The sequence below is a fragment of the Ammospiza nelsoni genome, chromosome 8 (assembly GCF_027579445.1).
Source record: "Ammospiza nelsoni isolate bAmmNel1 chromosome 8, bAmmNel1.pri, whole genome shotgun sequence".
Classification (NCBI taxonomy): domain Eukaryota; kingdom Metazoa; phylum Chordata; class Aves; order Passeriformes; family Passerellidae; genus Ammospiza; species Ammospiza nelsoni.
Genome location: NC_080640.1, coordinates 16,868,701 through 16,894,382, shown reverse-complemented (window position 1 = coordinate 16,894,382; position 25,682 = coordinate 16,868,701). Strand labels below are relative to the sequence as shown.

General features: G+C 36.8%; 1 protein-coding gene across 2 annotated transcripts in view; it reads left to right on the top strand.

Moving 5' to 3' along the window:
- The window catches only part of KIF20B (kinesin family member 20B), a 30,809-nt gene extending 7,406 nt beyond the window's left edge, over positions 1–23,403 (top strand). For both annotated transcript variants that reach the window (XM_059477430.1, XM_059477429.1), the window contains exons 10-33: positions 27–98; positions 525–671; positions 1,114–1,276; positions 2,219–2,473; positions 3,238–3,377; positions 3,975–4,125; positions 5,067–5,292; positions 5,854–5,915; positions 6,099–6,218; positions 7,774–7,939; positions 10,958–12,155; positions 13,012–13,150; positions 13,429–13,551; positions 14,009–14,069; positions 14,698–14,823; positions 15,084–15,220; positions 16,180–16,335; positions 17,224–17,400; positions 17,954–18,118; positions 18,791–18,994; positions 19,364–19,441; positions 20,182–20,329; positions 21,696–21,838; positions 23,164–23,403. In XM_059477430.1, the coding sequence (XP_059333413.1) occupies positions 27–98; positions 525–671; positions 1,114–1,276; positions 2,219–2,473; positions 3,238–3,377; positions 3,975–4,125; positions 5,067–5,292; positions 5,854–5,915; positions 6,099–6,218; positions 7,774–7,939; positions 10,958–12,155; positions 13,012–13,150; positions 13,429–13,551; positions 14,009–14,069; positions 14,698–14,823; positions 15,084–15,220; positions 16,180–16,335; positions 17,224–17,400; positions 17,954–18,118; positions 18,791–18,994; positions 19,364–19,441; positions 20,182–20,329; positions 21,696–21,838; positions 23,164–23,241 (4,435 nt within the window). In that variant the 3' untranslated portion in view covers positions 23,242–23,403. The remainder of the gene's footprint in view (positions 1–26; positions 99–524; positions 672–1,113; positions 1,277–2,218; positions 2,474–3,237; positions 3,378–3,974; positions 4,126–5,066; positions 5,293–5,853; positions 5,916–6,098; positions 6,219–7,773; positions 7,940–10,957; positions 12,156–13,011; positions 13,151–13,428; positions 13,552–14,008; positions 14,070–14,697; positions 14,824–15,083; positions 15,221–16,179; positions 16,336–17,223; positions 17,401–17,953; positions 18,119–18,790; positions 18,995–19,363; positions 19,442–20,181; positions 20,330–21,695; positions 21,839–23,163) is intronic.
- Positions 23,404–25,682: the final 2,279 nt, after the last annotated feature.

Here is a 25,682-nt window from a genome sequence, read left to right as displayed (position 1 = left end):
CTGCTGATTTCCATTTCTCCTTTTAGTCACAGCATATTCACAGTTAAACTACTGAAAATTGAAGATTCAGGAATACCGAGGGTGACCCGAGTCAATGAGTAAGTTCAGTCTGTTTCTCACGATGCAGTTGTCAGCTACTCCAGGTTGGTGTGTTGGTGCTGCACCCAGTGCTCACTGGCAGAGCCTCCTGCATGTGTGGTGGCTCCCCACTTCCACCCTCATGCAGTACTTGGCCCTCTCCTCAAGCCAGCAGGTGTCAGTGCTGTTGTCACCTCTACTCAGCACAAGGTTCTGCCAGACTTCTTTACTCCTGAACTCATACCAGTCCCCAGAAGGAAGGGGATGAAGAGGTGGTGGGTAGGGTGAAGTAGGAAGCGTGTTGGGCAAATATTTAGCAGAAAACAGTGGGAAACTTTTTAGGGAAGCAAACTTGAGAAGGATGAGGAAAAGTGATCATTTTTAAAAGTGAATAATTAGTGCATCTTTAAGGTAAATACAGTGAGTTTTTCTTTGTCTGCTTTCAGATTGTCGTTGTGTGATCTTGCTGGTTCTGAAAGATATACCAAGACCCGCAATGAGGGTGGCAGATTGAAGGAGAGTGGAAATATAAATACCTCTCTCCTGACTCTGGGCAAGTGTATTAATGCTCTCAAGAACTGTCAACAGTCAAAGTAAGTCCTTTCATGAATTGCCAACTGGTTGTGGTTTTTAGGTGTTGCCTGCATTGTTTAAAAGCTATTGTTTAAAATATACAGTAGTAACACTTAAATTTTTGGTAGAAAAAATGTATAGATTTCTGACATCTATACTGGAGTCTTGTTGATATACAAAAGTTATCTTTAAACTTGCCTTGTTTTGCTTTTTAATTAAATAACTTAAATTGTAACATCCTTTAGACATGCTATCATAGAGGTTAGTGATTTTACTTACTTGTTCTGAGCTTGGCTTATCAAACAAACTTTGGAATAAATATAAATTTAAAACTTATATTTAAAACACCTTTGTTACTAGTGCCATAGTAAGAGTGAAACTTTGAAGTCTTCAGGCTGGATAGTTCTTACACTGACTGGAATTTACACAGTTTCTGATCACCTGTTCTTTTGTCTTTGAAAGGTTGCAGCAGCACATACCCTTTCGGGAAAGTAAGTTAACTCATTTCCTTCAAGGATTTTTCAGTGGAAAGGGGAAGGTGTACATGATAGTAAACATCAGCAAATGTGCATCAGCCTATGAGGAAACACTCAATGTGCTGAAGTTCTCTGCCATTGCACAAAAAGTAAGTGTGTTGTAGTCGATCTTGATGATCAGTAACTTTGATTTGCTTTAAAGAGCAGGTTTTCTCACTTTAGGAATATGAATTTAGTTACTAGTGTTGTCTTGTACTGCAGTCATACACTGGGTTGAGCTTTATCTCCTGTAGATTTTAAAAAGACTTTATTGGGATTTTTTATTCCTTTGGAGCATGGGGGTGGAAGCATCTATTGAAAATTTGTAACTCCCATGAAACATGGGAGCCTAATAAGAAACTTATTGTATTTGGAAGAATTTTCCTGAGATATGGGTAAATTTCTCCTGCAGATACAACATGCTCTCACTTCTAGGTGTCCTATATACTATTGCTATCTTAACTTGGAATATTGCTCATCTGAAGGACTGATAAAATAGATTGAGCAGCAAAGAATGTGAAAGGTCATCTTTATGTTCATAGAGGCTTCAGTGGGAAAGTGGAATCAGAGTCAGTAAGGAGTAAGTGCAGTGATGTAACTTTGGCAAAGTTGGAGGATGTAAGTGTGGAGGATCAGTGCTGTAGCTTTAATGAAAGCCATGCAAAGGTTTTGTTAACAGTTAAGTCCATGTCTTTGGAATTTGGGCAGGTTAAGTACAATACCAGAAGGAGCAGACTGTAGTGGTTATAGAGCTGTGAAAGAAATAGATTTTTGTGGGATGGTGTTCATGTAATGCAACTGGAAACTCAAAGTACAGGAAATGGACAGTCTGTTGCTGCCTCTTGTAGGTTATCCAGTGAGTGAGACTTGGTGTTCCTGGAACCCAGAGAAGGGTTAGACTATAATGTGACAACTTTGTGCTCTAACTGGAAACTGGTCTAAGAGTGACTCTGAACAGAGGATAGATAAACTGGGAGAGTACAGCAGGTCTTCACAGTACCAATGAAGCTTTAAAAAATACCAATAACTTTGTTCTTGATTTTTCTGGGTAGGTTTTAGTTATGGACACATCTATTCTTCCCCAAGATCAGTCATTTGGCCAGAAATTGGCAGGAGAATCATCAATGCTTAACGTCACTAGAATGCCAATCCCAAGGAAAAGAGCTACAATCCTATGGGACAGAACCTTGGAAGATGTGTATGAAGATGATGATGATGAGATGGAGGAACAGCCCAGTGTGTCAAGAGAAGAAGCAGTGCAGGAAAATGAAGGAAATCAGATTGTTATTGCCAAAGAAAAATACACAGTATGTGTTGGGGCTGCTTTAAGAATAATTATAGCATGGAGCCTTTAAGCAATGTATCCTTCTGGTTTCCTCCATCTCACCCTTTTTTTTTTCTTTTTTTTTTTTCCCTACCCCCCTCATTACCTAATTCTACCTAAATCCAGTGTTTGGAACTGCAGATGGGATTACTTGGTGCTTATTGTGGGGAAAATATGAAATTTGTCGAAGTGCAAACTGAGCAGTGAAAGTTGCAGATTTGACTTTCTCTTCTTTTGGTATCCTGTGGGCAATACACAGAAGATATTACCTATTTTTGAGCAACACAAGATTGTTCGTTTGTTACTTTATACACAAGAAAACTCTGGACACTCTTCTTCAAGAAATAGCAATTTTAGCTCTTTCTGGGCAAGACAAGGAGCAGGGGAACAGAGGACTAGAGACCATTTTGTGGAGGTTTCATTAATACCCGAAAAGGGGCATCTGGAAAAATGAAGGCCAAGTTCTGTGGATCTTAAGTCTATCTTTAAAGATAACTTGAATTTTTGTTATAAACTTGGTGTTCTTTGGAAATACCCCCTCTGTGCTAACCTAAATTGCTGTGTTAGTACCAAACAGGTAGTGCAATCTACTCATAAATCCTTCTGTTTATGAATAAGCTAATAAAAGAACCAGAAAAACTATTCCCAGCTGCAGAGTAAAGTGTTGTAGTGTTTGAGGAATGGGGGAAATCTCACTTGTGGTAAAGGATTGCTTTATGAAAAGCATAACGCTACTTGTAATTCTAGATGCTGGTGAATCTGGTAGAAGAGCTGAAGAACAGACTTATTACTGAAACGAAAGATAAGGTACTGCTGGAAATAAAAATTCGTGATGAAGTGGCACAAGAATTTACGAATTATTATGCTCAACGGGAATTAAATTTCAAGTAAGCTGGCTTTAATGGGTTTTAAAGCTACTTGTTAACAAAGTGAAAGTAAACTTGCTTATTTCATAAATCTCTTTGTTGTAAGAGACCACAGTCTTCTCCTAGATCTGATCTTCTACTGCATCAATGTGTTGGTTTCTGTTTGGATTGTGAGCTCAGGAAAAATGCTCTTTAGAAAAGGCTTTGATTTTTCTGTGGGATGGGTAGGAATGTGTTTGTGTATAATTTTTAAATAGTGGTTTTTTCCTGTAGAACTCTTTCTAAGGAAAGAGCTGCTTTGGCAAGTTTTAGTAAGAGGGGCATTTACAAATTCTTTGGTTCCTTTTTATCTTAGTGATACTCCAAACATTGCTGTCTCAAGCAGCTTAGAAAAATGCTTTTTCTTAAGTGCTGTCCCTAATCTGTGTATTTGTATCCCTCTTAGTCTTCTGGTGTATGTGAAAAATACTTCTGGTTTAGGGTAGCAGCATTGTTTTGTGTATTGTTTTTTAGTGCCAAAATCAAGAAAGCATCTTTGTTAGTAGGCAACTGTGCTAATAACTTTTTAGCCTCTCTCATTGCCAGCTTTTATCTGACTTGTTTTTTTGTCTACTCTAGTAAGTGCCTTGCTAATGAACGAGAGCAGCTTGAAGAAAATGCTGAAAAACGCCTGGAAATCTTCAAGGAACTTGTAAATAGTTGTAGTAAAAATGCAGATGAAAAATGTGAATTACAAGATCGGCCTTGCAGTGAGCAAGCTGGACTTCTGGTATTTTTATCTGTCTGCCCCAAATGTCCCTTCTACTAACTACCTGTTATGGTCATGGTATTTCTCAAGAAATACCAGGGATGGTTTCAAGGAATTGCACACAATATGATTGTGTCCTCAGCAAAATATATTTATCTTACTTAATAGATGAGACTGCTGAGCCTTGGAATTCAGGAGTTTTAGGGGTTTTCTGCATTTCTCCAGCAAAAAAGTGACAATTATTCTGTACAAAGAAATTGGGAGAAAAGCTGCAAAATTTTTATGCTATAAAATCCATTGCATTTAGTGCCTATTTAAAATCTGAGTCTGACTTTATGTCCCACATATGGACTGTGTTGGAGTAGCCACAGAGGCTTCTCTGTTAGGGCAGTAGTAGCTACAGCTGGAGCAATGAGACTTGTTCATCCACTTAAGCCATATCTAGACTCTTAGCTTGAGTCTGTCTCTTGAGAGTTTGAAACCCTTTGAAAAAAACAGAGAGGCAAGATGCAAAGTCAGTCTTTTGGGTATCATTTACTGTGATAAGTTACTGTGATAAGTTACTGTTACTTGACCTCACAAACTTTTCCTGTCATGTGAAAATTTCAGATGTGTTCTTTCTAAAAGAGTTTGCCTGCTCTGTTCATTCAATATTCTCATTGGTTTAAAATACACTAACTTTTGTAGTAAATTTGGAGGGGATGTTTATGTGGAAATACAAGGGGAAATGTAATGGTAGGTCATGTTATGAAGATAAAGTAGCTCTAGCTTGGTACTGGAAACTGCTGTGTGAAGGTGGACAAACTGGCAGTCAGTGCATATGAACCCACAAGATGGTTTTGAAGTCAGAATTATAACTGTACTTATATATTAGAATTCCTAACAACGTTCCATATTTTCTGTAGAAAAAATGGCTTTTGTATGATTATTTGCCATTTCTAAATGAATTTAAATTCTTTCAGAATGAAGAAACCCGCACAGACACAGCTGCCTGCATTGATTTTGGGGGTGTTATTGATTCTCTGCAAAATGATATCACAGATATCAAAAATCAGGCAGAAGCAGCACACCGGTACATTGTGTCCTTAGAGGACCCACAGGAAACAATAGGTTATCTTGAACAACAGCTGGCAAAAATAACTGCTGAACTGGTGGAGACCAAGGAGGAGCTGGAAAAGAAAACCAAAGGTAGGCTTGGGTCTAAGTGTGATATGAAAGACACAAAAAAAGAAATTAAGTACAGTAAAATAGAAATATTAATCTCATTGTATGGCATTGTGTAAACAAATCATAGGTATAATGGTGCTAATCCATTGTTTTGTGTAAGTTCAGGTTAAACAATTCTATAGGCCTTGCTTATTACATTTTTAAGATGAAACTTAAAATTGTTCCAGACTTAAGAATTGTGGGGTAAAACATTAAGGGTATTCATTTCCTTGTTGTATTGTAATCCCTGTACTTCATGTTTTGCTGATGCAGTGTATTTGGGCATCATGTGGAACTTTGGAGGAAAAACCAGCAGCACCTCATAATGATCTCTGCAGAGATCTTGGGACGTGATCTGTATTTTGAATGGGGTGCAAGTCTCAGTTGTCCAGTTCAGAAAATGTAAAGAATTTTTGAAATGTCCTAGCAGAAGTCAACTTGAAAATAAATGTATTCAAAAACTTGTGAAGTACCACAAGGACATGGATTACTGAGTAAACTGTGATGGCTGATTATGTTAAGCAGGCTTTTTTCCTGTTACAGGTTTTGAAGCACAGAGGGTTAAATTGGATGAGTCTGCTGAACAACTTAAAGAAGCAACTGAGGTAACTTTCTCAAAAAAAACTTGTGCAGAATTGTTTGCTTTAATATAAAATTCAAATGACTTAAAATGCTATTACACTATGCTTCTAGCCCTTTTTTAAATATCAAGCATAGTTTAAGTGATCTTGCTTCTAAAAACCATGGTAGAGTTCAATTTAACGCTGGACTTGTTTTTCTTTTTCAAGAAAATGAATATACAAAATGAAAGGATTCAAGAACTGATTGACATTGTGAAGCAAAAAGATGAAATGATTATGAAACTACAAGGTCAGATAGCTCGTTCAGAAGAAACCATCAAAGACTATGTAAGTCTTAGACATCTTAATTGATACAAAAAAATCTTAACATGTGTTTACAATTGACTTGACTTTGGAAAATTGGCATTTCTTTAAATAATTGCTATTTACTTCAAATTATAGCAGGTCAGTTGGCATTGAAACTAAAGCCACAGTGAAATGTTAGCAGGAGTGTGTGTAAATAATGAGACTTTCAGAAGTACTGATCTGGATTTATTATTGGAGGACTCTAGATGAGACTCTGCAGAGCCTTTAAAAAAACATAAGACCTGAAACTGTGAGGACTTTAAACAGTGGGAGTAGAGGAAGTGCATCACTGTCTGAATAAAAGAGGAAGAAAATGAAATTTTGGTACAACAAAAGGTCAATTTTAGTTTAAGTTAGAGTTTAATAATGTAACAAAAGACAATAATTAGTAAATTAGGGTGGGGAGGAAATCAGTGCATTCCACCCACCCCCAAGGTGCTTGCACACTTTCAGGGGAAGGGTGTTAATGTGAATATTTTAAGCAGAGTTTGAATTAAGAAGGTATGACATGGATATCTCTGTTTTTGATGTGATTCATAAAACTTGAAATTGTATGGTCTAATGATATCTGCTGAATGCTGGAAGCTACCTTGGCTAAATGTATACAGGTAAAAAAAAAAAAAAACAGTAAGAGGTTTTTTGGGTTTTTTTAATTTGAGCCTGATGTCCAGCAACCTCAAGTAGTTTTGAGAACACTTTTAAGTGAAACTTAGTCAGCACTCTGATCCATTTCTCTTACACTGTAAACTCAAAGCTTTGGCTATAGTTTATCTTGTGTTGTCTCTGCCTCACAGCTGCTTAACTTGTCAATAGCATGGAATGCTGCAGGAGTGAGTGGAGTGTGATGGCTTACCATTACTGCTCCTTCCAAGAGCAAGGCTTTAACTATCCAGTGGTTCCAGGAGATTGTGTGGCATGAGATTTTAACATGACCACAAACCTCAACTCTATAGTCTATTGTCTACTTATAGATGACTAATTGCACCTTGACAACCACATGGCTTGTCACTTGTCATCTTGAAAGTAACCAACTTTTTTCTTAGTCAAATAAATATCTGAAGTATGTATAGCAGAACTGCCTAAGCTTTAAAGTTGCATCAAACACGTCATGACAAAAATGATTTTTGTTTTGCTGAAGGCTATTAAAGCTCTCAACTCTACCAACTGATCAGAATGTGATAAATTTATTTGAATTGACTGTGTACCCTTTTAACAAATTGGAAGTTTCATCAACTCTTTTGACACTGGAAATAGTTTTTGGATGGTAAATTAAGTCATTTTAATGCAAGTTGTGCATTTTGTAGTTGTCTAGTCTCTTGCTCTGATTCCTATACAATGCAAAGTATTGTTTCTTAGTATCTGAAGCTGCAGGAGCTCTTGGTCTAACTAACTGATCTGTCAGTGACTTTTCCTCTGATAACCCCTATGCACCTTACCCATAAAGGTTCTATAAAAATATTTGTATAAAAAAATCTACTAAGCCTTTTAAGTGTTCAATTTGTACAACTTTTAAGCAATTGATCATATTTTAACACAGGAGAACACTTTGACTACCAGTAAGAGAAAATTAGCAGAAAAGAACTCTAACCAAGTGATTGAAAGCAGCCACTTCAAGGATTGTGAGGAAACTGTGTTGGAAGTGGGAAGAAAACGTTGCTTGGAAAATAAGCCTACTGCAGAAGAAGAACCACCTACAAAGAAAGGTACAATTTCTTCCATCACTCAACAGGGGGTCTTCAAAAAAAGCTTGGTTACTATTCCAGAACAGAAGAAAAAAGCTGGGAAGTGTAAACATTATGCTTTGAGGAGATCTGCTCTGTTACGCTGTAAAAGGAAGTAACTGTTCTCTAAATGTAATCCCTTTTGCAGAGGACTGGCCCTATATCATTTACTCCTAAATGATTGAAATAAACTTTTAGCTTTTAGACTTTCCTTTCTGTTGCTTTTTCTTATCTGTGTATGTACCTCCATACCCAGCTGTAGTTCTTGGGCAATTGCTTAACAGTTGTAGTACTAAATTTTCTGTTGCTGGACTTCTGAGAAAGTAACATCTCCTGCTCAAGTGTTTGAAAATTTCCTAAGCAACCATCAAAGGTGTCAATGACTTACTGATTGTTCAGTCATACAGTATGTGCTGTGAGCCTTGACATTTTGTTCTGTGTGTGTGCTGTGAACACACCAGCTCGGCTCAAAGGTGATGGTGCTGGCAAAGGAGAAAAATTAGTTTTGCTCCCATTCAAGTGGAAAGCTGAAGTCCACAAATGGTGTATTGTGTACAGCTCTCGTGCTTGCACTTTCAGTCTTTTTGCTATTCTTGCTTTATCTGTGAGATTATCAGGTAAATAAAATATTAATAAGTGAGAGTGAGCTATATGGGACTTGTGCAAAATGGTATTTGCAAGAGCTCTCTGCCTCTAACTTGACTTCAGGACCCAGCTTAGCTTTAATTTCTTGTAGAACTATGGAAAGCATATGCAAAAGGAAGGTGAGAGGCCTTTCATTTCTGTTAAAACAGAATTATCAAATTCACATGATCACAGAAAAATGAGGATACAGTGAATAAACTGAATATTAAACTATCATTCATTACATTGTGCAGTTAAAGAACAAGGCAGCATTCACTGGGGTAGATCAGTTTTAAGTTTATGGTACAAAGAGTTCTTGTAAAGGGGGTAACATTAGGCTGGCATTCAGGCCCTGCTGTGGGGCTCCCCAGAGCTCCATAATGGGCCCAGTTCTCTTCAACATCTTCATAAATAACTTTGATGCAGGACACAAAACTCTTTAAGTTTGCCAGTGATAGCTGTTGAAAGGGTGGGAATCCCTGCAGAGAGAGGTAGACAAATTACAGAGCTGGGCAATCACCAACCCCATGAAGTTAACAAAGACATTTCTGACTCTGCACCTGAGGCAGCAAGCCCTGACTCTAAGTACAGATTAGAGAGTGAGAGGCTGGAGAGCAACCCTGCTCTTGATGATCCTTGAGGGTCCCTTTGAACTAAGATCTGCTATGATTCCATTAACAAAGCACTTCATGAAGAGAATATTGGATTTGTGATGTTTGCTGCCCCAGAAGATGGGAGAGGCATAGGTATTCAAATTCTCAGATTGCAGGCCTAGATAAGCTAACAGCCAACAGGTGCACGTATGGATACTGAAAGACTTCAGCAGGATTGTATTGTCTCAATTCTTCAGTGTCAAGAAAGGCCTGTAGAAAGTGGCTGGGCCTGCCAGTAGTAGCAAAAGGAGGTGAAATTATTCGGCTAGGTCAGCTGAGGCTGTGACATCCAGTAGGGCATTTCTGGTTTTGTAAAACTTCAAGTGTCAATTGAAACCAAGACCAGGGACTTTAACAAACCCTGTGTTAAGATACCTCAGTACCTCTTGCTTTTAGTGAGCTTGCAAAACTGTCCAGGGAGAGGAATGTGTTGTATTTTTCTTAGGACTACACAACTGGGCTTTCAGCAAAAACCATTTCCAAATGCAAAATTTTTAATCTTGTAGGATTTAAAGGTATGACCTTATATGCTACAGTAAGGCTGCTGTTGTGGTTGAGCTAGCAGAAGCACTTAATGTATCTTATAATAGAAAAACTGGACAAGCAGGAGAAAAGCATCCTGTTGACTTTCAAAAACCACAACACTGTTGCCAATGCTTCAGAATGGCCATTTGTTAGTGACTCAAATTGACTGTACAGCTTGTTGGCTCTGTTCAGAGGATGTTCCCATGCAGTACCCCTGTGCTTAGTGGTCCAGTGTGAGGCTGCCTAACTCTACCTTACTGTAGTTACAGTACTCATAAGAATCCATAGTATCTCTCTGCAGTACATAGTTGAGATAATCTAATCCTTGGAGATAGTCAGGCTTAATTTAATAGTGAAATATAGCATGCATGTTACTACAGAAATACAATTGGATTGTAAAACAATTGTGTGAAATGCAGCTGGAGTTGGTTTTGAAGGTGATGAAATATGTGTTATTTTAGTTAAAATGGCTCATTAATTCAGGGAAAGAGTCTTAAGTTAATAAAACATGGAAGTTTTGGGTTGGAATGACATGTTGTAAATCTTTCTTGGAGAACTTTACATGTAACATATTAGGTGTGGGCATTAATATATCCTTTTATCTAGTTTAGAAATGTGTTGAATACAGAAGAGAGGAAGGTTCCAGACACAAAGCAAAAAAAAAAAAAAAACAACCACTAAACCAAAAACTTGTACTGGTCTTTTAGTTTTTTTTAAAAGTAAGGTGATATAGAGCATGCATGAAACTTCTCAGAAAGGTCCCCTAAATGGAGGATGGCTAATTGCTGGCTGTATTTAAGGGATTGCTGAATCAGTGGAGATAGAAACTGGTCATCTCTGTGAATGTTACCTAGCTTATAGGTGTTGCAAATACCAGTGAAATTAGCTAGATTTTTCTGCTAGTGGGGCAGAATAGAAGGCTGGAATAGAATTCTAGCAAACTTTTTTTTAAGTCTTCTGAACACCTCTTTCTGCAAATTATGCCTAGAAGGCCAAGAGGGATTTAGTGCATATAAAATGTCTCAGAAAGTTCTAACAACTTGAAGACTCTAAAATGCTATGAAAGTGAGGCTTTCGGGTGGTGCTAATTTTCCACACAGCAATTACAGTTTGGTATTGCTAGTGACTTGTGTGTTTTAATTACCTGAGCTGTATAGGGATTTATTTGTTCTTAATGTTGTTTTGGTTTTGTTTTTAGGAGATAAGAGAGAGAGTTGGGAAAACTACTATCTTGATCAAAAGAGAACTGATAATTCTGAGACCTACGTGGAGATGCTAGCACTAAAGCAAAGAATTGAAACCTTGGAAGGTCAGATAGCTGTGCTTGAAGAACAGTGCCAAAGAGAAAAAACTGAAAAAGAAGAGTTAAATCAGCAGATAGCAAACTTGCACCTGAAACTCTCTGCTTCTGAAGAAAAGGCTTCTGGCTTAAGTGGAGAACTTCAACAATGTCAAGCTGAATATCAGGAGACTGTTTCTGAATTGGACAAACAGAAAACTATAAATAAGGAACAAGAAGAAAAGATTATTCAGCTAAATAATGAAGTAGCAGATGCTAAACAAAATATAATTGACAAAGTGTCACAAATTAAAACAATGCAGTCCCAGGTGGATGAATTGTATAAATGTCACTCAGAATCTTATGCTGTGGATATTGATTTAGTTGATGTGAAGGATTCCTTAGACCCAAAAAAAGATGAACCAGAGACAGTTCAAATGAGTCCTCCATCCATGCAGATCCAAACTGCTTCTACAGCAGATCTGAGACAGGAGAGCTCCTTTCACTGCAGCATTGAAAGCATTTGGGAGCAATGCAAAATTATGATTAAGGCTTCCTCACAAAAAAGTCATCAGATCCAACAACTACGTCAGCAAGTTGCAGACTTAGAGAAGAGACTTCATGATAGTGACAATTACAATAATCAACTAAAAATAAAATTAAATGAAATTACAAATCAAGAGCATCAATCTGTAAAGGAAGAAGATCTTCTGAATCAGTTACAAGAGCAAATCCAGAAGAAAACCCAGGATTTTGAAAAACAGGCTGCAGAAAATCAGAGACTAATTTCACAGTTTCAGGAGCAAGTTGCCAGCTATGAGGGAGAAATAAGAGATCTTAAATCCCTATTGGAGGCTTCTAGGACTAAAGATGACAGGATGAAAGAGTTAGAAGAAGAACTGAAAGAAAAAGAATCTACTATTTTAAATCTAGAAAGTAATACAGTAGCTCTGCAAGAGAAATGTGCCCGTGTAGACAAAAAACTGAAAGAACTCAGTGATCGAGAAGCAAATTTGAAGGATGAAGTTGTGCAGTTGAAGAGCAGTCTGGAGACCATGAAACATGTTCTTCAGGAAAAGGAGAAAAATGAGTGTGAGCAAATGCAGTCTATAGAACTGTAAGTAAATAATGAGATTATTCCTAACCCTGTAAGAATTAAATTAAGTTAAAACTTCCTTATGTGAACATCACTTTGACATACCACATTTGCATGGTTATAAACTTGTTAACCAAAATGCTTCTTTGTGAAATTTCTATACACTGCTTGAATTTTGCATTTGCATAGTCGGCAGTCTAAGTTTTCCTCACCTGTTTGTATATTCTTTCAAAAATACATATCTAAATTATGTGGAACTATTGCACAGGAAAATAGGAGCATACAATAAAATTAATTATTTGGGGATTTAGAATAAATTTGTTGCAGACACTTTCTGAAAGAAATTACACAGTGCAATATTATCCTGTAATTGTATAAAAACCTTCCTTTAGTTAGTTTAAAAGTCTGAAATGTGCTACTGGAAACTCCTTGAAAAAATTTGATCACTTTAAATTAAGCCATTAAACTTATTTACTTTGCAGGACTTGTGATGGCAGGATTTATGGCAGTGTTATTGGGTTTCTTTCCACTTTTTATTCATTTTTATACTTACAAGCACTGGAATGTAATTATCAACTTTAAACTTACTTGCTTTTAACCTGGGGCTTTTCTAATTTATAAGGTCACCTAATGATAAAAGTGACGCCTCTACTGTGCTTAAAAAGATAATATTTTTAAAAATTGAGTATTCAGAAGTGAATCTGAGCAGTTTGTTACTTCAGGCTCATACAGTAAGACATTGAAATGCAAATGTAAAATTCTAAAGCTTGTTATTGATCTGATAGAGCTGAGATTCTATTTGCTAATAAAACCAGCAAAGAGCCTGAGCTAACGTGTAAGACTAATGTTATTTATGTCTCTTGATTTCTAACCCAAGGCTGCGTGAAGATCTTTCTGAAAGCTCTGCCCTTGTACAAAGTTTGAAAAAAGATTTGCAGAGGAAAGAGGAAGAATACACAGATTTGAAAGAGAAGTTTTCTGATGCCAAGAAACAAATTCAGCAAGTACAAAAAGAGGTTAGTAACCATAGGCAAAATGTTTCTTCTGCAAGTTTGGGCTTGTGTTATTAAAACCTGTTTTCACAAACCTCAATCTATGGATGTTAAAAGCGATTCATAAAAAGGCTATTTTAAATGATACATTTCAAGTATCTTCCCTTGTGCACTACCAGCCCCTGAAATTTAATGAAGATGCTTGCAAAAATTCAATTTAAGTAGTTAATTATCTAGATAACTTACAGAGTTTGTAAAGGGCTTATAAAGAAATGTAATTTTTGCTTTCTCTCTTGTTGCAGGTGTGTGCAATGCAAACTCAGGAGAAATCCTTGAGGAAACAAGTTGATGAACTTGAGAAAATTAAAAAGCAGTTTAGTGACGAATTAGAGTTCAAACAGCGCACAATCTTGCAACTTAAAAAGGTATTTTTAGAATAAAATTTTACTTGCTCTTAATTTTTTTAAACTCCTCTACTAATGAGACAAGTTTTCAAAGCAGCTGGAGAAAGCTTGCAAAAGGTGGGGTAAAAATAGGAGTAGCCAGCTGAAATAAGTTCTAACAGGTGAATGAAAAATGTTTAAAGAAATTCTTATGCAGGACTTATTTAAAACAATTTGACAATTGGTCTAGTAAATAAATAGTTAATACCTGCAGAGTGTCTGATTAGTGACACTTAGGTATGTTAGTACTAATGTCTTTATTTTTAAACAGTTGGAGTCCTAATTTATATGAAGGACTTATTCATTGCCACTATTTGTCTTAAATGCCTTATTTATTACGTATTAAATTCAAAATGAAAAGCTATTAATTTCTAGCATATGTATTTGTTTCTTTCAGCGTGTTCTAATTTCTATAATTTGCTTTCAATGTGATATTCAGGAGCAGTTGGACAAAGAAAAGCTGGAAGAAATCTCCAGACAGTATGAGAAAACACATAAAGGTCAGAAACACACAAAAAATTGGAACAATTTTAGTTCTATGTGCAATGACAACATAATGAGTGATCATGTCAATAACAAATTTGAAAAGTCTTATGTATTTGTATTTTAGAGCAGAGGCACTCCAACTTGGATGTTAAAATCTCAGAGTCAGAAAATAATATTCTTTGAATTGTTACTAGATATATTTGTAAGGAAATAAACAGTCTCAGATTAAGAAACGTAAGCAGAGAAAATCTTAGTGTTCATTTAGTCAATGCTGGGATTTATTTGGTTTTATTCTAGTTGTCCATTTTAGCAAAAGCATGAACTGGCACACTAATGTGTATGGTAGCACAAAGTTTCTGCAGATTTGATAAATATTTAGGGGTTGAACAGTAGTTAGTTTCTCATAGCCATACAAGCCATGTTTTAGTGTTTTAACACCAAAACACACACCTAAGTTAAACTGGTGAGAATAGAATCACTTAAGAATTTGGGATCTGGAAAGTTCTGTATAGATGTTCTATTTCCTTGTAATAGAGCTTTTGATCTCAGGGAGTTGGAGAAATGACTTGTAACTGAGCCAGTTTGGGAGAATGGTGGGAACTAGGAGGAGGCTCATCTGTAAATTAATTTTCATATTTTCAGATCTGTGTGCAAAGGAAAAAATAATTGAAGATATGCGGATGACATTGGAAGAACAAGAACAGACTCAGACTGAACAAGATAAAGTGCTTGAAGCCAAATTAGAAGAGACCAACAGATTGGTTTTGGGTAATTTCTCCATGGAAGGGAACAGGGAAGGAAAATGGCTTTGAATGTGTACTGTGATAGCTGCTTTACATTTCTGGTTTTACTTAGCAATTGCTATTTAGGTGTTACTTTTTCCATAACAAACAGTAATTTCCTAAAAGGCTTCTGTTGTCTGTAGTCATAGCTGATAAATCCAAGCAACTTTAGTAAAAGGATGGAAACATGTTCAAATACATGTTTAAAATAATACATTATGTAAACTCATTTTGTGTTCTTCCTAGAACTGGAAGCCTGGAAGCAGAAATATAGAGAGCTGAATAACCAGTGCAATAGTGACTGGCAGCAAAAGATGAGCAAAAATGAGGAGAAAACCATAAATGAAGATGAGGAATTCACAAAGCTCCAAAAAGAACTGGAGGTAAAACATAATGATATAATTCATACTTAAACCTAAGGCCATAACACCCATTTAAGGAGTCTAAGTTTCTTTGGTGTCACTGTCTTCAAGAGGCCAGGGCATGATATGGCAAGTGATTACACTGGCAAAGGAAACCTCCTTGGAAGCATCTTTGCCATACAGCATCACTGATGCCCCACGGAGTGCACCCTGCCCTGTGTTGTGCTGCTGCTGTGCACAGGGCTTCTGTAGCTGCTTTCCCCTTACAGCTGTCTTAATCCAACTCCTGATATCAGTTCCAGGGATCTCTCCTGTCAGTTGCTAAATCAAACTCTCTCAAGATTTTGTGCTGGCTGCATGGCCTGTAAGCCCTTCCTGTAAGGCTGAGGCCTTTCCTCTAACTCTCCTTGGATTAGAAAGGAGACTTATTTTCTAAGCAACTTTTCGGGTGCTTCCTGTCTTATGTGGTAAAATGTCTGACAAGAGGTTTGATTGTGATAGAAAAGGAGACGAAGTTGCTGTGGATTGAGGTGACATTCGTAGGTAGATGCTGTCTCTGCCTACCATTCAAACTGTCCTGCATTGTTTCCCTTTCAGTCTTGAAGCAGAGATTAGTTTTCTAGCATGTCCTTTCAGGCAGCATAAAAGCTTGGGGATTTGTAGGGTAGAAGTGTCTGTTTACCATTACTTTTGACATATGTGTCTGTGATTGACCCAAAATGCTTTGAGGAAAAACATTCTATTCCATGAAGGTGTGTTAGTCTGAATAAGAAATGCTGAAAATTGATAATTTTTTGCAATACAGAAGAGCAAGTATTATACACTGAGTATACTACGTGTACCTGGGAGTATGCTAGAGTAAATCTGTGCTGCTGTATCTGTTATGTTTTTGAAATTAATCCATTGAATGGAATTCTGAATTTCAAGTTTTTTTTTTTTCCTGTCTACTTATGGTTTTATTTCTGGTTTCATCAAATTAGGAAAATGAAGCAAAGTATCAAACTGATCGGAAGAAGTGGCTTGAGGAAAAAATGGGACTCATAAATCAAGTAAAAGAAGCTGAGAACCATCGCAATAGGGAAATGAGAAAGTTTGTGGAGGATAGAGAGCATCATGTGAAGCAACAAGCAGAAATTGTAAGTGACTTTGTCTCAGCAGTGTCCTGTAGTGTCTTTTGTGCAGAGTAAATGACTTGGCAAGTGTTGAACAGTGGGGGCACTTGAGAGTAGCTGGCCTTTGTCTGTTCCCTTACTTTCTCACATGACAAAACCTGGATGAGATGTTCTAAATGTGAAAAAGGAAGACTAGGAGGCGCATAAAATGAAAAATCTTAACACATAATGGAAATTAACATGCCTGTTCCTTCCCATTCCATCACTTTATGAAGTCTTCAAAATTCATACTATGTGTAAAACACCAATAAATAACCCACACTTAAATGAATGGCTCCTTAAAAGCTTAGAAAGCTTACTTTGGAAAACACTTAGTCAGTGTGCTGTGGTAGTATGTGCTAGCACTGGTGAGACCAATAGTTACTGACTAAGGCACCTTGTTCACTGGACTGCAGCAAGGTTGCAAATTTTTAATGAGTTGAAATTATTATATGAACTTCTGCAATCAAAAACTACATTTGCATCTAGAAGTAGTTAGCAATGCCTTTGTGGACCTGCAATCAGTACAGGAGGATGTTAGGAGTTTACAAGTAATTTTACTTTATCTGTCACTTTTCTTGTCTGATAATTGTAATTTATAAAATCTTCAAGTGAGCAAACAGGAGCTGTGGTTTTCAAAAAGAAAATCCTCTCACAAGGAGTAAAAATACAGATTTTTCTAGTTAAAACACGGCTTACTTTTCCATATTTGTACTGAAACTAGTTCTGTGTGAGCTTTAGAAGATCCGCATAGTCTCTTAAATTTACTAAAGCTATAAAATAGTAGTAACTGTGCAAAACAAAACCAGCAGAAGAGTTCAGATACTGTGTAGAAGTGGTGTTCTATTCTAAGCTACCTTTTTTAATGTTTAGGAAAGACTTGCTGCACAGCTTGTAGAGAAGGACAGCAATCTTCAAAAGTGGCGTGAGGAAAGAGATGAGCTAGTAGAAGCTTTGGAAGTACAGCTCAAGACTTTGGCTTCTAGCACCATAGAAAAAGATAAAGAAATAGAAAGGCTGAAACAGGCTGCATTAATGGCTTCAGAAAAGGTCAGTTTTCTCTTTTTGCTGTGTGGATTTTTGAGAGTTTTTTGTTACCCATTGATTCTGCAAAATATTATAGTTGCTCTTTGCATTTTGGCTCTATTTTTTGTTCTTAAACACTATCATATTGAAACCATTTGCAGCTAATTTAAAAAGAAAAGCTTTACGTTTGTTTGCAACTGAATTTGTAATGGTAATTGGAGTTTGAAAGTATTTAGTAGTTCAAGTAAACACTCTTGTGAATTTGGACTGGATATCTGTAATTCTCCCATTTGTTGTCTTTTTCACAGCACCAAGAGCTTCATGAGCAAATGGGCGGTAAACTTAGAATTCTAAAAAAGCATAGTAAAATTGCAAGTTTTGTTATGTTTCCTTAGACTCTTACAAGGCTTTTTTTCACTTTACATATAGGCATTAAGTTATTGGCTGTGTGTTGGATACCTGACTGGTTTAGCCTGCAGTTATAAAACTGTCATGACCAAGTAATCATTAGATGCTCGTGATATTACTTTCTCTTGACAGTCCTGAAATTTGTGGCAATTTTTGCTATGTTTATTAGGATAAGGAAACTGACATAGAAGATCTAAAAAAACAGCTGGCAGAGAAAGATGACTTTATAAAGGAAATGAAACAGCAGATTAACCATGAAAATCCTCAGTCTTTGGCAGAAATACCTTTACTTGAAGAAGGACAAGATAAAATTGATCAGTCTGTAAACAAAGAGGTCTGTTTATTATTAATGATATGTTAATAATTCTGTTGTTTTTTTCAGTATATATTTCTGTATATAGTTCTGAAAATTCCTGGGAATGCAGTGCTGCTGGGATTCTGGGTGGGATTCCCTCTCAGGATCCCAGCAGAGCCTGTTGGAGAACTACCTTCTGGCTTTCCATGAGCTTTGATCATTTTCTTTAAGGGGAAGGTTTCACCTTCAGGATGAACCAATGTAAGAAGGAACAGCTGGAATTCTCTAGAAGGGAAAGAAAGCTCCTTAAAGATCAGCTACAGAAATATTATCCTATTCTCACAAAAGCTGCTGTTTTATTACTGCCTAGTTCCTAAGGAGCAGCAGAGTTGAGATGGAGACAATCACTAAGGGCTTCTGTCCTTAAGGAAAAAATACTTTGAAACAAAGTATCAGGCTAAGGAAAATTCTGTGATCATAGATACAAAAAAAGTTAAAATTTAATAAAAAAGGCTTTAGATAATAAGGCTTCAACTCTGCTGTAGTTGATTTCTTCACTTCTGTTGTAATTGTTCTGAAAGCTAACAACTGGGAAATAGAACACCTACTTTGCAATCCACTGGGAGGTGTGGGGGGGTGCTATGTATTATATAGTATTTAACTCATAATTAGTTAAAATCTTGTTTTCATCCATTTTCCACATACCTGCAGGACCATTCTGAAATTGTCCTTGATTCTACTGAAGTGTCCACAGAGGATGGAAAATCGAGTCGGTTCCCAGAACCAGAGATGGAAATCCAGTTCACACCTCTGCAACCCCATAAGATGGAGGTGAAGCACCAGGGCAGCCCCTCACCAGTTACAGTGAAAATGCTCAAGCCAAGAAGGAAAAGGAAGAGTGTAGAGATGAATGAGGTGTGAACTCAATCAACTGACTAAATCTGTTGTGCAGCTTACTGTGATCATTTATTAAAACTCTAACTTCTCATTTTCTGCTGAGATCCCAGGGATATACATAGGGTATTATTTAAACCCCATGTCTCCCAAGTGCTGGATCTCTGGCCTGTGTTGAATAAGGTCACAGACTTCAGCTGATCCAGACTCTGTCTCCTTGTGCCTGATTTGCACTTTCTCTTTACCTTTTTGCATTTCTCTCTCCTGGATAGTGCCATTTCTTGCTGTCTCCAGCTCTGATCTGTGGGATTGCAGATCAGTTCTGTAAATAGTTTATTTTGGTTTAGGTGGTCATTGGTATCAATTATAATTTCTTCTAATTTTCTTTAGGATTTTGTGAAGAGTGAGAACAAGAGAAATGCAAAACCTGCTATGGCTGACTCACCTTCTACAAGCAACAAAAAAATGGTATGATTTTGTTCCATTTTTGAAGTCAGTTTAGCCTTTTTTGTAAAGATAGGCTTGTGAAGGGCAAATATTTTGCCAAAGTATCTTATTCTTATCCATGTATTTCAGCAGGATTCTTCAATGTTTATGGTGTCTTTCTACTAAACCCTATAAGCAAAGGGTCTGTATTTGCCAAGAGTGTGTAGTGTCCCACCTGCAGTGTGCAGTGATTCAAAGGGGAAGGATGTTGTATATTGAATAGTTAAAAAGACTAGTTTGAGCTTGTTTGAGTGTGATGTTATAGGCAATGCCTTTGAAGTAAAACTAAAGTTTTTCCACATATATGGCAACTATAAAAAGATTCTTTTAGGCCATAGTAGTAATCTGGGCAGGTTCAGAAGGTGAGACTTTTATTTGCCCCATCAGATTCTTTTATTTCTAATTAATACAATAGAATTATAATTAGCTGTCAAGTAAAATACAAGTTTTAATCTGCCTTTGAAAAAAGAAAACTCCTCTGTTTACTGTATGATTCATGCTCTTAAATGTATTCTGTGAAACTTGGGTGATTTTCTTTCTTCTGGGTGTAAAATGAGGTTGTCTACATTACTTGCTGTAGTGATATCATTACTAAATTGAACAAAGGTGTCAGTAGCAAAGCTCAATGTGTCAGCTTGAAAATGACATTGAAGTAAAATGAAATGAAACTTGAGGATTAAGGCAATTTTCAGTTTAAACAATGATCCTGTCTTTCTGTACAGATGTCTACTGCACAATCTCTTAGAAAAGAATACTCCTTAAGAAGGCAAGAATCCACTCTAAAAAAAAAGTCATCTAGGAAGAAAGATGGGATGCTACAGAAAATTGGTGATTTTTTCCAAAGCTCTCCTACTATTATTCACTCTAAAGGTTTGTACAGTATAAATAAGGCTTATTTCCTATTCTCTGGCTGCTGTAGAATGGCAGAGAAGAAAAGATTGTCTTGGTTGTGAGGACCACATAATTCTAAAACTTAGGTTAAGTGTGAAATATAAACCAGGTGGGATGAAAGATGCAGTGTGAAATATGTGCATATTTATCATGAAATCAATGATAACTTTTGGGCCCAAAATGTTGGAGTTGCTCTTCACTTATTTACATGTAAAGGCAGTTTTAGAAACTTGCCCAGCTGCTGTGAAAAAATCAAGGACTGAATCCAAACTCCAAATCTTACCTCTAGAAGCAGTCTCTTGTTGCTGTGAAAACTTTATTAATGTTTTTTGATGTATGTTAATTTAATGAAATCTGAAAGCCATTGACTCATGAAAATATTTGGAAGGTTTCATTAAACTGAATATAGAGCAATTAATGGATTTTGTTAAGTTTAGGTATAGCCTTGGGAAGATAAATGGCTTGGACTTTCTGTTGAAGGGTATGTTTTTATTCTTTCCAACAGTAAGAATAATCTCTGAGTAAAAGAGTGCTTGTAAAAGAAATTAAAAGTAACAGGGGCCACAAGGAATCACCAGTGTTTAATTTTAAAATACACTATTATTTATTTGAAACAAAGTTGGTAATTTTTTTTAATGTGGACAGTTAAAATAAACTCCTGTACCAATGTGAAAGCTTGTCCTGCTACAGAGTACATCTTAAATCATCTGACATAATACAGTCTGGATAATAACTGTGTGAAATTTTTTAAAATTTCTGTTTGTCATATTGGTTCCAGGAACACAGTATGTATTATTATAAATGGAAACCAAACTCATACTACTAAAAATTTCATTCTTAATTTGAATACTCAATTTGAGTAAATGAGTTCTGTTTTGTAAACTTTATTACTGTGTTCTGTATGGTTTCCCTCTTTTTATAACAGTATTGCATATTTCTTATTTTTCTCTTTTTTTCTAGTACATATACTCCTCTCTTTATAGAGCTAGTACTTGTTTGATTAAACTGTAAAAAGGTATAGAAGAAATTGACTGTACACTGTGCTTGTGTCAGTACAAAAGTTAAGCCTGTTGTTCAACTTAGTAGTCTTTAAGTGAGGTCTGAATCCTAATTGATTTTTAATGTGCTATTTATATGTGTCCTTTAAGCTTTTGCACCTGAAACTACAGAAAATGGCTTCCAGCTACAGAAAACTGGTAGTCAAATACCAGTTCTGAATTTTTATACTTGAACTTTGGTGTACACTGGTTTAATTTTTAAACTGTTGTAATAAAGCCTACTTTATTCATTAATTTTGAGGCTCACAAAACCATGACATGTATTTATGATAAAATTTGTCTTCTAGCAAAGAAGCTTATTGAGACAATAAGCTCTCCCAAGTCTGCAGAACAAGAAAATGTCAAAGAAAATGAGCTCAAGCCAAAACGAGCTAAGAGAAAGCTGTATACAACTGACATTTCTTGCCCTCTGGATATCCCTAGTTCTTCAGTAAGTGATTAAGATTCCTATTTTCCTCACTGTAGTGTTTTTCTGTAATCTTAAATTAAAACTATTAGGAGAAAAAGACAAATCTGAAGGTCTAATCAAGTTGCAGAAGACGTTTGAAAATACCAACCTAGATATTTTTTGTACCTAATCATTCCTTTTGGTCTTTTCTGTCTGCTGTTTTACTAATTTTTTTTCTGTTTTCTCACCTGTCTTTGACTGCTGACTGACTGTGTAGGTGATACAGCAATGATAGAGATACCTTCACATCTGAATTCACAGATACCTTGTAGTATGTGCAGGATTACTTTTTCTCTGCTACAGCAGTGAAGTCTTAAATTGTTTTTCCAGTAGTTGCAGTTCATCTAAGTGTGTAATAAAATATATATATTATTATATTTGTATATATATTTTTTTATATATATAAATAAGTAGCATAGAGGGAGAACAGAAATAGGGACTACGAAGGCATCCACAGATTTGGAATGACATGATTGAAACACAATAAAGGTCTGCATGTACAAATAACTTCACAGGTGAGCACCAAAGATATTTTTCAATTCCATTTATGCCCAGGTGATATTTGGGCATAGCATGTGGATACATCCACGCTTTTCAAAGCACAGTCTAAATAGCCTTCTGGATGTGTTTTAATTTTGTGGCTCTAAACCAGTCTGAGTCTTGAAGGCCAGAGTTTGATGTGTTGTTTCAGAAATCCAACTTTATGGTTTATACAGTAACTGTAGTGCTGAGCATTCTTCTCTCTGCTGGAAGTACATCTCTTCATTCTGTTCCTTCCTTTCTTCCCTATGCTATGGTAAGCAATTGCCCGTTGATTTTTCTGTAAATTGTATTAATGGATGCAGCAGAACCCACAATGCTGTCCATAGGAGGAAGAAGTGCTGAGCAAAGTGAGCTAAGAAGCTTGGAAGTGAAATAAAAGGTGCAAGACTGAATCCTGGGGAAGTCAGAGAAAGCTAGAGACATTTAAGTTTAAAGTTTTAGCTTTCTGGACACTTCCTGTATCAGAAAATGAATATTAACCCAGCACCACTGGGTTAACTCCACAAAACCGTATTCTCAAGGGCTACGTCTACACAATTTTTGAACACTTCCAGGAATGGTGTTTACACCACTTCCCTGGCCAGCCTGTTCTACTGACTGACCACCCTCTCACTGAATGGGTAAATTTCACCAGAGTGACTCAGGCAAAACTCTGGAAACAAATTCTGGGAAAAACTATTCTGTTGGGCTCACAAGTCTAGAAGGTGAATGTCATTTGTCTCTGAAGAATGCTGAATAACAATCCTTTAATCCATCTTTTTCAGATCCTTGTAGAACAGAAAGAGAAGGAAAGTGATCATCTAATCATCAAGCGACGGCTGCGATCAAGAATAGCAAAATAACCTTGCAAAAATGTGTTTATATTTCTTAGCTAGGGCCTGTTCCCATTGTATTATTCCAGCTTGTCCTGTGTAGGAAGCAATAGATACTTAGTCGTGCTTCAAAATCTGTATATAGTTGTATAGAATTGTTCTGACTCCATTAAAATGATGAAGTACAAAAAACCTTGTGTGTAAAACTTTTTTTGTTTGCTTGAAACAGCATCTTTGGAAGTGTTCATAACTTACTCATAATGCAGTAAGAGCTGTGCCTGTGTGGAATGGTGTAAATTGCTTTTTTTTAAGGCAGCCTATCTACCTTGACTTTGAGGGGAAAGAAATGAGTACACATTGATACTTGTATAGCCTTAAATTCTTCTAAAATATTGAAAAACTTGCTTGCCTCAACTTCAGCTCCTTTTTGGTGAAATTTTTTTTTTATTCATCCTTATGCTACTCTAGTTACAAAGTGAAAGCTTCTGGAAGGAAAATGTGAAGACACTACTTCATAGAGGTCAAGCTAAAGAAAACAAGGAGGAACAGTGGCACCATTTGATCAGAGAGGAGGTGACTTTCTTGAGTTAAAGTGTGAAAGAGGGAGCAGAATATTTTTGGGATGATCGTTCAGTGATGGGACAGCTTTCCATAGATAATGCGAGTATTTGAGCAGCGTTGTCGCCTGGCTGGTGCTGCGGGAGGGGAAGCACTGAAGCGCTGTGGGCAGCGGGGCCGCGGGCTCGGTGCCCGGGAGGTGGCGCCGGGACACCGCGCACGGGCAGCGGGGCCGGCTCTGACCCCGGGCAGCCGCTGGCGTGAGGGAGTTACTTGAGAGTGCCTGACGGGAGCCCTAAAAGCAGCAGCAAATAGAATACAGTTTTATTTTATGAAGAAAAGAAAATTACAGTTGCTATACAAATTAGTTTTTCTTTGCTTGTAGACTTGTGATATCGAGGTTTGTGTTCCAAGGGAAAAAAATTGGTGAAGGAAAAGAGAAGTTATAAATTTGTATTTAAATACCTCATGAAGTTTAACTGCTTGGTGTTAATCAGATACTTCTGCATGCAGATGCCAATGTGGAAGCTAGTACTGATCTCAAGAGGGATCACAGAATCAATCATGTTCCTAGGAGAGACAGGCAGCTACTACACAAGTACCAAACCAAGGAATTTACAGAAGTAGATGCATTTGAAATTACCCATTCTGGAGGGGTTTTTTTAACCTGTTCCACGTATAAGAGTTACAATATAACACTGTTTGATCTTTGTGAGAAACAGATTTCAGAAGTCTGAATACTGTAAGAGGGTGCATCAATGTCTTATTCCACTGTGAAAAGTGTGTGCTACATCTATCCTATATTGCTTATTTTGATTTGGGTTTAGGACAGTGCTGAAAAGGGGGGGAAAAGTACTAACATGGGAGGCAAAAGTACCTAGAAAAAAAGAATCTGATGAGATAAAAGCTGCTATCTCCTTCCAGAGTTAATGAGACCTGGACGAATGCTTCTAGGAGACAGCAGTGTGACTCAGGACCAGATTGCAAAATCAAACACTGCAACTTGAAGTGATCACAAGGCCATTGAAACTGACTCTGATTAACTGCACTCTGTAAATTACTTAAGCTGATTTTTCCATTCCAGAAATCTGAAAGTTACTGACTATGTGACATTGGAGGCAGGGGCATAGTAGTGAACAATCTAGAACAAGACATGCTAGTCGGGTTTCACCTATATCTAATATTTATTTGTGATTATATCACAGAAGAGCTTTTTTTTTTTTTTTTTGTAACCCCATTTTCATAATGAGAACAGCCTAATTACTCTTTTCCACTCTAACACCTCTCCTTCCCCCCAGTAGTGTATTTATTTATGCTCTGCTGCTACAAAATTGACCTTTTAAAAAGGTCAGTGTTTGGTGATTATCAGACTTATTTGTGTGCATTTTCATAATGCACAATTGGCAGGGAAGATAAATTCACTTAAAAGAGTAATTGAACATTTAACATAGCAGTTTTATCAGTCTGACACCTTCTGACACTTAACTGTGACAATAGGGTATCATCCAAAGTTATTGGCAATTTTGTCAAACAAAATTGTGTTCAGTGAGTTCCATCGAGGCTGACTCTTTGTGAGGTGATGAGAGCAAGAGACATTATCACTACACAAATTCATTTCAGCACTGCTCTTTTGGTAAGCAGGAGTCCCTAGCAAACAACAGTAGTGGCTCCTCTCTCTCTCTCCATTCCTGTGGGCTGCTGCAGCGCTCTCAGCCAGAGCCAGGCTGTGGGCACTGCAGAGCACTTGGCCAAGGATCAGATAAACTGGCTGCCTTGTCATTTCTACAAAGTCTCTGAGCTCTCTATTGCCCTGTGATAAGTGGAATAAAATTACCCACATTTATTCCCAGATACATCAGCCTTTTAACATTTAACATGATGTTACTTTTCAGGTTTTGATGAATTATTTAGAC